This window comes from Mustela lutreola, chromosome 2 (genome assembly GCF_030435805.1).
Source record: "Mustela lutreola isolate mMusLut2 chromosome 2, mMusLut2.pri, whole genome shotgun sequence".
Lineage (NCBI taxonomy): Eukaryota > Metazoa > Chordata > Mammalia > Carnivora > Mustelidae > Mustela > Mustela lutreola.
The window spans coordinates 66,017,643-66,029,113 of record NC_081291.1 but is presented as its reverse complement, the minus strand read 5'-3'; the positions used below and the strand labels follow the sequence as shown (position 1 = coordinate 66,029,113).

At 43.1% G+C, this 11,471-nt stretch overlaps 1 protein-coding gene across 3 annotated transcripts in view; it reads right to left on the bottom strand.

Moving 5' to 3' along the window:
* Window positions 1–1,111: 1,111 nt before the first annotated feature.
* Window positions 1,112–11,471, bottom strand: part of SCN10A (sodium voltage-gated channel alpha subunit 10) — a 100,423-nt gene continuing 90,063 nt past the window's right edge. For all 3 annotated transcript variants that reach the window (XM_059162051.1, XM_059162053.1, XM_059162054.1), the window contains 3 exons: window positions 11,151–11,255; window positions 5,598–5,868; window positions 1,112–2,824 (listed from right to left, as the gene is read on the bottom strand). In XM_059162051.1, coding sequence (XP_059018034.1) covers window positions 1,611–2,824; window positions 5,598–5,868; window positions 11,151–11,255 — 1,590 coding nt within the window. In that variant the 3' untranslated portion in view covers window positions 1,112–1,610. The remainder of the gene's footprint in view (window positions 2,825–5,597; window positions 5,869–11,150; window positions 11,256–11,471) is intronic.

Below are 11,471 nucleotides of genomic sequence, written 5' to 3'. Positions count from 1 at the left end.
GATATTCCATCATAGCCTTACTAACGTACATCTGTGGGTACTGACCAACCCCACAAACATCTTGACAGCCTCCTCAGCCTCTGAGGGGCTAACAGTGACAGAGAAAGGAAATCAAGATTTCAGAAAATCTGTACCAATGAGGCATGTATGGTGGACTAGTATCTAGGCTTTGTAATTATATAAATGGGAGCTTTTATGAAGTGACCAAATGTCAGTCAAATTGACCTGATCCTTGTCATTGTGGCAGGAAATGTCCCAAAGGCTAATGCAAGATCATGGCTGTCATTATGATCCTTTATATCCTATGTTGTCACAAAACTCCTTGCTCTCCTTCATCTTAAGACCCACCACATTCTTTGGCCTGAATATTATTTCCTGACAACAAATTCTCCACCTGCTGCATAAATCCAAGTAATCATATGGGGGCTTAGTTTCCATTATCTCTTGTGCTTAGAGCATGCTTGTCATATAATAGGTACTTAATAACATTTGTAGGATATATTTAAGAAAATAGTGACCATACTTTTTATCTTTCAGACCATCTTTTTCAAAATGTCCCTTTTCTTTTGATTATACTAATTATGGAATCGTGGCCAAAGGGGAATGTGAAAACCTTCCTTATTAAGGTCTGACTATGAGATGTGAAACAGGTTCTGGAATGTATCCAAAGCTACCACTTTAGCTACACAAAAGAAAAGTCTGGCCATTATAACTTCAGGAGAGAGTGGTTTCCTTATTTAAATTGGTGCAAAGCACCACTGAGTTTTACAAAAAGAAATGCAAGGGCCATAGAGAATGTCCACTTTGTCTCCCACCTCCCACCACTTTTACAAGTGTGGAAACAGGTTCAGAGGGGAAAGAATGTGGTGCAGGTAGCATGCTGTTGGTGGAATACTTAGGATTAGAACAAACTTTCAGGACAGTGCTCCCTCCTGCTCCACCCAGATTCAAGCTCAAACTGCAAAAGAATAATAGGAACACTGAAAATGAAGAAGTGATTTATGACACATGTCAGTATTACATTAGATTTAAAAATGGTGCTTTAAGATGTAACATTGGTCTTGATATACTTTTAAAAATATTAATTTTAATGGATATCTCAAAGGCCTTTCATGACATAGACCACAGGTATTTCCTTGGGCAGGAGCAATTGTCTGGCAGCTGTCAACATGCAGTCATGCAAAATTCTAAATAACATTGTCATTCTCAGTGTGGTGTTTCACAGAGGAATAAACTGGACCTTCAGTAACATCCTTGCCATATATCTTTGGTAGTTCTGGTCCTGAGAAGTTTATCACATTAAATGTAAGCTCTGGGCACAATTAAAGTAAAAGGACCAGGGACATTTTCTGGAAAGTAAGAGAATACATCATCTGATATTGAAATTCAAAAGGATTGTCACAGTGGAGATGTTCTTGGCTTCTGACCCTGTTGGTTTTGAGGGCTTCTTCAAAGGTGGGCACCAAATGCATTCTCTGCCCAGTTCTGACACTGTGACTGGTGGCATGCATTGGTGAGGTGGTAACTGAGTGCCACCTTTAGTGGGAAAGAGTTATCACAGAGCAGAAGGTCACACCAGAACTGGTTAAGTCCATGCCATAGTGTCCTCACTAGGGCCCAGGGGCAGTTACTTTTTTACTGGTAGCTTCCTCTTCATTCTGCATTGAGCTAGATGTGCTCATGTTGACTCGATCACTAAGGCCTCTAGTGACACTATCATAGGATGGTGGGAAAGATGTGGTAGATGAAGTTTCAGATTTGTCTGGGAGTGTGCAATTTTCATTTGCCATGAATGCAACAAAGGCTTCATCTGGGGGAGACATAGCCTCTTCCTCAGCCCTTGGCACATCTCGGGGGTTGGAGATTGTCATGGAGCGGTGTAACACATAGCTCCGATAGGCCTTTTGAATGACAGTAGCTGAAATGTCTTCCTGCTTCCATCGGAGGGTAGTTGCTATTGGTTCATAGGATGTTTTTGAAACATTAGTTGCCATAAACTTCTCTTCAATATTTGCCTTCAGAGAATCCAACTCCCCAGATTCTCCCAGAACATTCTTAGTGAAAGCAAAAAGAATGTCCAAACAGTGAATCTTATCTCCAGGGACCAAGGGTAGGTCCATCTGGATTAATATATTCTGATTGGGTTTTGGAATTCGCAGGGGGCCTGAAAGGGTGTCTGCAAAGTCTGAGAGGGCAGAAAAGGTAATAAATTGAGTGGCCTCTGGGTCGAACTTCTCCCAGGTCTCATAGAACATGTCAAAGTCATCCTCACTCAAAGGTTCACTGCTTTCCTGCGTGGCCACATTGAAGTTCTCCAGAATCACTGCAATGTACATGTTGACCACAATGAGGAAGGAAACGATGATGTATGTGGTAAAGAAGAGGATGCCCACGGCGGGGTTCCCACAGTTGCCCCGGGAACCATTGCTGTTGGGCAGATTGGGGTCACAATAAGGGGGTCCTGTGTTGAGGATAGGACTGAGGAGGCCATCCCAGCCAGCTGATGTGGTGATTTGGAAGAGGCACAGCATGCTGTTGGCGAAGGTCTGGAAGTTGAACATGTCATCGATGCCAGCCTCCCAACTTACATGGGGGAAGCTGGCCATGCCAAAAATGGAGTAGATGAACATGACGAGGAAGAGCAGCAGCCCTATGTTAAAGAGGGCAGGCAGGGACATCATAAGGGCAAAGAGCAGTGTGCGGATTCCCTTAGCTGCTCGTATCAGCCTGAGGATGCGACCAATTCGGGCCAAGCGGATGACTCGGAAGAGTGTTGGGGAGAAGTAATTTTCAAGTGACGTAAGAATTGCAGAAAATACCAGGCCTTTAGAAGAGAGGGAAATGATCTAATTAGTACTTGCAAGCTTGAGCCCTGACAAAGCTGGCTGCAATCATACTCTCCAATCTCTGCTCTGTATGGATCCCCATGTGAGCATCTGTATTCAAGGACTCTGGGCCTTCTGAGTCTTGCATGGTGGCTGGCATAAAGTGGGGGCTCCGTAAATGCTCATTGCATAAGTTTTTTCTCTCTCAAATAGGTCTCGTGCTTCCCACCATGTTCTTATGTTTCTTTCCCTCCACCCAGAATGTTTTCTTCTCAGTCTATGGTCAAAGCCCTGCCTTCTGCAGCCTAGTTTAATTGGAAGTGACTATACCATATTTTGCATGTACACAGCCCTTGTCTGCTTCTGTCTATGACACAGGCTCTACTCTTGCCTGAGAATTCAGCCTTGAGACATGACTTTTCCTCCACCTTTTCCTGGTCCTGTGCTCTGCGAAGGCCAGGATCCCCTGTGATTCATCTCCTCATCTCCTACTGTGAAGATTGACTCAGTTCCTGGCACATGGTCCTGGGAATAATTGTACAGAGCTTGGTGTTAATTATAAGGGGGTCTGAAGAGTCAGGGCAACTTGCTGACAGCTAAAGTAGACTGGCTTTGAATGGCCAGCTGTCTGCATAATGGCTTTTATTTGTTTCTTTCATCTCCAGCTGTGTTTGAACTCTATGTTAGGGCCTGGAAATGGGCTTGTTTAGGGTCAGTTATGGTCCTCCCAATCCCCAACTATGAACAAAGTTGGAAAGATGAAGAATGTATATGTCTTTCTATATGATATTAACTTGAAGATTTGTTAAGCTTGATCTTGGGGCTGTGGATCCCTATAAGGACCATGAAAGATTAGGTGAAGTTAGGTCAAACAGGATTCAAAACCTCTCAAGACAAATGGTGAGGAGCGTGGTGGCAAACTCTCTCTCCTTGCCAGAGTTCCCTTGACCCTCTTCCCCTACTTGCCTTTCATCATATGAATATGGATGGTCATAGTATTGTGTTGGAAAGAGGAAGGAAATGGGAAGAGATTTCGGGAGTAATTATAATATTGTATTATTAAAAACTTTATGAAAGCCCCTCTCTTAAAGCAAATTTAATTAGGATGTATATGTCTATATAATCTACTAAGATTCTGCCAGCCAATGAGTCTACATAATACCTTAAGGGAGTATGAGTCTTTATACTTGTAATAAATTGTTACTCAGTACATGTCTTGCTAGTGGGAAGGGAGAAAGGGAGAGAGGGAGTGCAGAAGGATTAAGAGGTGGGTTCTTTCGCTTGTTTTCCAGCAGTCTCTGTGACTGATTTCTAACCAGTGGATTGTGTTGCTGTGTAGGTCATTGGAACTGGTAGTTACAGTGTCGCCATCATAGAATGGAGTACTCTGAGTGTATTTTATTTCTATAGTGTTGATATGGCAGTCACATAAGCAGGCTCTTTTCTCTATTATAAAGTCAAAATGATCTTTAGAGTTTCTCAGTTTGGAAAGCAAACACACAAAACAAACCTCCCACAAAAAACAGCAGCAACAGGAAAACAAAACAAAACAGAAAACAAAAATAAACATAAACTTCCCAAACGAACAGTCCAAGGCTGTATTTCAGCAGCGGGGTGGAGAGATTGATTAAGTTCTGCCAAGTTGTATTTAGATGCTATTAGCTCTTGATGGTAAATCAATGGAAAATTAAATCTACAGCAATGTTTTGACATGAAAATTAAGCAGGTCATGATATAATAGGTCAGGATATATTTATAATGCCAAGTAAATCCGGTGCACTGTGATTTGGCCTTTGTAGGGCCAGACTGTGCCTAAACTACAAGAAGGCTAAGGACATTCTTTTGGTTGTTGGTAGAAGGCAGCTAACTCATTAGAAGAACATTAGCTAGGTCTAAATTCAGCTCTATCCTTTACAAACTATATGACCTTACCCAATTTTATTAATCTGTAAGGCTCAATTTTAAAATGTATAAAATGAGGATAATGACATTCCTTCAGAGAGCTGTTGTGAAGATCCAAGGAACCCGGTCTAGACCTCAGAAGTCAGCAAACTCTCAGTTGTGGTGGCTCCTTTCCCTGCTTTAACATCTGACTTTATGAGTTTTCTCTGAACACCCATTGGCCCCCACAATACCGGGTCTATTCAACACCCAGACTAGGCTCTAAGAGCACTGATCTCTTGGCATTGATTCTTTGACTTGTCAAAGATTCTTTGACTCACATTCCCTAAGTAGATAGTTATATAAAGATTTAATTGCAGATTCTTGACTTAAGAATCTCCTTTGAATAGTTTTGGTTGAATACTCTTTGAATACTCTTAGTTTTTACTCACTCTTCTGGCAACCACCTTCTTTTCCAGAAAGCATTTAATGACTCACCTCAAATCATACCACCCATTCTCCTCTTTGAAGACCATCAAGATAAGGCCCACTGGAAATTCCATCATATATCATCTGGAGGAGTGATTGTCCCTATCAGCCCCAAAGTTCAGGCAATGGGGTATGCACACAGTGGGTGTCTAAAAACACTTTGTGATAGCATGGAGAAGGCCAATGGAAACTCTCCCTTTCACAGAGAGGATAGGGACATTTTAAATCTGCCGCTCTTGGAAAGCAGCAAATACTGGGCTCCTCTAACATATAATGTATATTGAAAAAGTTTGTTGGTTGTCCTCTTGGTTTTGAAAAAAACAAAAAACAAAAAACAAACCAAAACAGCCCAAACAACTCAAGCAGAGTTTGGGTTTCCCCACCACCTGTAAGCCCACTTACTTCCAATGGAGAGGACCACGACAATGAAGTCAAACACATTCCAGCCATTGGTGAAGTAGTAATGCCGCAAGGCAAACATCTTCATGACACATTCGCCCGTGAAGACAGCCACAAAGAACTGATTGATTTTGTTAAGGATTTTTGTCTTTTCTTCACTCTGCTCATCAGTCTCCACCATCATGGTGATCATGTTGAGGCAGATGAGGACCATGATGACAATGTCGAAAGCTTGTCTGGTCACAATGTCAAAGACAAAGCCCTGGTACTTGTTCTGGGAAAACAAGAGATGGTCCATCAGTGCCTTTCTGGCCAATATACAAGGGGCATCTGGAGAGGCTGCATTCACCATAGAAGGCTTTCTGAAACCTGTCTCTTACCTTCTTCACACCACATCCAAACAGAAGCCAAGTCCTGTCCTTACACCTTCCAAAATCTTATTCTTAGTTGATTCTACTTCAACTCTTCAAGTCAAGTCCTCATTGCCTTTCCCATCCCCTTGAAGTCACCAGGCAATTTTCCTCATTGGTGGACCATTTGCAAGCTCTTCCCATTCCATCACTTGGCTATCTAAATTCCAATAGTCTTGAGTATCTATTTTTCTTAAGCCCCACTCCTTCCAGGGAGATCTCCCTAATTTCCTAATCACATCGCACTATATTGCCCATTTCCTCTCTCCCACAGCCTTTGGTCAGACTTGAGTTCTAGCATTTCGTGTGTGTTTCTTTTCTTCTCTACTAGAGAGTGGGCTCTTTGAAGATGGGACCATGTATTATTTAACATTCAGTTCCCATAGTTTCTACATAGCACAAGTTCAAGAACTGCAAACCCAGTGGCTGCTCATTCTCCCCTACCCTACGTATTCTAGGGCAGGAGCGTAGGCCTGGAGTCCTTCTTGTTTCCCACTATAACTTTCAGACCTTTGCTCCTCCTGCATCTTGCAAAACCCTTCCTCCTTTGAAGCTTGTGTCATCTAGGTAGTTTACCTTCACCTCTTCTTCATTGCTGCCACTTACCAACCTCCTGATCCTCTGGCTTCATTACTAAGGAATGAGGCTTTTAGCCAGACTTGCCCACTATTGGTTACTTACTCTTGGTTCCTTAGGTAAATCTCTAATGACCTAGCTCTTCCTAGTTTAAAGAAAAAAACTTCCTGAACCTTACATCTCCCTCCAGCTACCACCCTACTTCTCCCCCCCACTTTCACAGCCGAATTCTTGAAGGCATTTTCTGTAATCACTGTTCCCACTCATTTCTCAATTCACTCCCCACATGGCTTTTGTCCACATTCTGTTACTGAGATGGTTCTCATTAAGATCACCAATGACCTCCAGAATTTAAGTACAAGGACACCTGTTTGGCATTGCTTGCCACACCTGCCACCCTGAAACTCTCCTTTCTTAGTCTTCAACATGCCTTACTTCCTTGGTTCTTTTCTTGTCTTTCTTTTTCTTTTTTTAATTAATTTATTTTCAGAAAAATAGTATTCATTATTTTTTCATCACACCCAGTGCTCCATGCAATCCGTGCCCTCTATAATATCCACCACCTGGTACCCCAGCCTCCCACACCCCCGCCACTTCAAACCCCTCAGATTGTTTTTCAGAGTCCATAGTCTCTCATGATTCACCTCCCCTTCCAATTTACCCCGACTCCCTTCTCCTCTCTAACACCCCTTGTCCTCCATGATATTTGTTATGCTCCACAAATAAGTGAAACCATATGATAATTGACTCTCTCTGCTTGGCTTATTTCACTCAGCAGAATCTCTTCCAGTCCTGTCCATGTTGCTACAAGAGTTGGGTATTCATCCTTTCTGATGGAGGCATAATACTCCATAGTGTATATGGACCACATCTTCCTTATCCATTCGTCTGTCAAAGGGCATCTTGGTTCTTTCCACAGTTTGGCGACCGTGGCCATTGCTGCTATAAACATTGGGGTACAGATGGCCCTTCTTTTCACTAGATATGTATCTTTGGGGTAAATACCCAGGAGTGCAATTGCAGGGTCATAGGGAAGTTCTATTTTTAATTTCTTGAGGAATCTCCACACTGTTCTCCAAAGAGGCTGCACCAACTTGCATTCCCACCAACAGTGTAAGAGGGTTCCCCTTTCTCCACATCCTCTCCAACACATGTTGTTTCCTGTTTTGTTAATTTTGGCCATTCTAACTGGTGTAAGGTGATATCTCAATGTGGTTTTAATTTGAATCTCCCTGAGGGCTAGTGATGATGAACATTTTTTCATGTGTCTACTAGCCATTTGTATGTCTTGATTGGAGAAGTGTCTGTTCTTGTCTTTCTATCTATTCTTTTTTGAGTCTTCTTCATGCAACCCTTAGATGTTGGAGCACCTCAAGGCTCAGTCCTAGGCACCCTTTGCTCTTCACTCCATTCTTTCTCTCTTAGGAATCTCTCCAACCTGTGAATTGGTATCTGTGTGATTTTTGCTAATTTTATTTCTATGTCACAGGAGTATAGTCTCTGAGGGAAGGAATTTTTTATGTGTTACTCACTGCTCTTTCCTCAGTGTCTGCAGAGTACCTGGCATGAAATGGATGTTCAATAAATAGATGAATGAATGGATGACAGAATGGACAGCTCTGAATTACCCACACCTCATATAAAATTAGAAGATCACTCTATTGTGTACAACAGGCACTTACTGAATGTATACTATGTGATGGCCTCTGCATGAGTGGAGGCAGAGAGGACCCTGTTATGTGTCTCATCAGGGAGCTCATAGGAGCTGCAAAGCAGACATGGGAAGAAGGGCTGAGACAGAGAATGGGTCTCACTTTATTTTTCCTGGTGAGGAGAGGTTGTTACACTGTGGAGTTAGAGCAAAGAATCAGACACAGGTAGGCCTGGATCTGGGGATAGCTGATGTCCCATGTATTTTCCAGAGTAGGAAGGGGATTGAAGAGCTCCTAATAACTTCAATTTCATCACTGAAAATGGTGAAAAAATAAAGCCCTTTCATGACCACACAACATCTAATTAAACAGAGCAGGTGACAACATTACTAAGTTGTGGGCATCCTGAGTATTTGGATGCTGGGGAATGGAGCAGCTTGCTGGCTGCTCTTGGCTTAACCTGTGAGCAGGGTTCACTCCTTTGCAACTCTCAGTGCTCTCAGAGATGTTGAAGTGGGTGACTGATGATGTGAGCCTATTATTTTCCTATATAGTGAAGTACGTGAAACCTGCTTTTAGTAATTTCTATAGCAAGGAATGTTATAGAATAAAACTTCCCAGTTTTGTGGAAGCTGTAGCCTTTGCTATGGATGAAGCATACAATTTAGAACTTGAGCTTTGCCAGTGGTGAGGTGGAGTGAGTATGTGTATGTGTATCCCAAGTTGGCCCTGCTATGAAATGGCACCTATGCTCCTGTGGGGCAGAACTCTTGTGTCAGTGCTCTGTTTATCTGACCAGCTCAACCTATTGGGGCCGCTAAGGGAAGAAGGTGAGTATTCCAGTGCCAATAATCTAGTGAAAAGAGAGCTGGATCTGGGAGGGTGAACCTTAGATAGGAGTGGGAATTTCTCTTTTTGCTGGTGTTTCTTTCTTGGCTCTGGACTTTGAGGAAGGCAGATGATCAGGCTTATCTGACAGGGTGGTGGGTGACAAGATGTGGCCTGCCATATGGCTGCTCTCCAGGAGCAAGGATGGGACGAGACTTGTGGACCCTGGAGAGCAGCCATATGCAGTTGCTGCTTGGGCCCCTGATCTGCTAGTTTTTTCTTTGGGACCCATAAGACTTTAAAGCCTTGTTTAAATGTTCCAGCCTTGTCTTGGCTATGATAGGGGAACAAAGGGAAAAAAGTGTTGGCTATGCTTGGAACAGAGTGTTAAGGAGAGAGCCACGTTCCTCCACTAAAGCTAGGGCAGTACTGATAGTTAATTAATAATATACCCCCTTCCCATCCAAAGGGATGATGACTCTCAGAAACACAGTTAGGTTGTGAGGTCTCACTTCCCTTATCCGTGTGGTGGGCCTGTCTCACTGTCAACCTTGGAGGGTCTTGGTAATGGTTTGATTAGGAGAAATGGTGACTGTCATGATTTTGCCAAGGGATGTCCATAGCACAGACTCCTTAGTGTCTGGTTCAAGTGTAGATTCAGCATTAGTCCAGCCACCAGTGAAGGCCAGCAGGGACTCATCTGCTTGTTTCTCTGTAAGTCGCAGGATTTTTCTTTCCTGAATTGATGCTGATTGGCTGGGCTCAGCCACTTACCTACATCTTTTCATTCTGAGCCTGTTCCTGCTCATTGGACTGGATGACTGAGGGGTACTTCCTGAGACTTAAGGCTCACTGAACCTCAGTTATCTTGATTTGATAGGGATTTGGAAGGAAACCTCTGCCCCTACAGAGGTCTGAACATCCTATCACCCTTCATTATAACACTTCTTATCGGAACCGAGCATACCAATACATTTATGACCACTGTTTCCAAGTAAAGTATATCCAAAGGTCATAGAATTTTTCCCCCCCCTGCGAATGTTTTCAAGACTATGTGCTCATGAAGTTTTTAGCAATTTATATAAATCCCATACCTTGACTTAGAAATCTTAAAGCCTTGGCCAACAGAATATGTCTCCTTAATTCTAGAAAAAGGTCCTCTCCTTTGTTGTAGGTCTTTAGGCTTTGCCCTGGTAGTGGTGGTTGGAGGGGGTGCCAATGGCATAGTGTCCTAGACACAGCTGTAGTTCTCTTCACAGATACTGCATCTTATCCACAGAAAGGTTATGTAAGTGAACAAGATGTCAATTCCATTCTGATGGCTCAGAAACTCTTGGAAGAGGTTACTGTACATTTCCTACATAATAATACTCCCACTGACAAACCTGTTCATCCACTCTCAGCAGAGGCTAACTAGAGGTTTGACATTTTCCATCTTCTAGTGGAGGACTGAGAGGAACTTAAGTGATAATATGTATGGTTTGGGTGTTGTGTTTCATGGGGTAATGGAGGGCATGTCTCTTAAGGTTTTTGTGAATAAAGAAATCAAAGTGGAGTATAGCTCTAAGTTTTGGTCAATCTTTAAACACAAGGATGGGATAATTTTTGACTCCTATTGACCATGACCATGACCATGACTGGGGCAAGGATTCTACGGGCTTGGGTTTTGGCCATTTCCTATCTATGTACTGTAGGCATGGGGTGGGATGTAGGATGAGGCTGGAGATTCATTGCCACCTAGATCCTGAAGCATAACCACAAAACCGCTTCATCTCAGGACTCTTACCATCTTTAGTATCATTTAGCCTAACCTGCTCCCAATCTTGTGAGTGAACCCTAAACTGGTTGGGGAACTCAGTACTTCCTTAAATAGATATATTTGGAGTACCTATGGAGATATACTCTCTCCAGAAGACCAGAGTTTTTTCTTTAATGCTTCTAATTCCTTGGGCCAGGGAACTCTCATTACATCATCCCCAAATTCAACCCAGTTTTCCCCGTTCACAGAGAGCACTGGCCACCCCCTACCCACCCACCATAGGCATAAGCTATTGGTTGGACTTCCAGACACATTCTGCTCCGGGGCTCACCAGGGGCCGTGGGATGGGCTTCTGGGGCTTCTTGGAGCCTAGCTTCTTCATGGCATTGTAGTACTTCTTTTGTTCCTCTGTCATGAAGATGTCCTGGCCCCCTAAGTACAGGAGAGGATAACAAACACCACTGTTATTAAAGTTACAGGAACTCCCAGGGCTACCAAAATCAGAGTATGCTGGAAAAGAACAACATCTCCACATTCTTCCTTCTCTGCAGAAAGACAATGTCAAGGCCCGAATCAAGCAGTGACCTGCCTAGGTGCCACAATCGGTGACAGAGTGGGTGGGACAGAGCCCCAGCTCTGTCTCCCTGCCTGA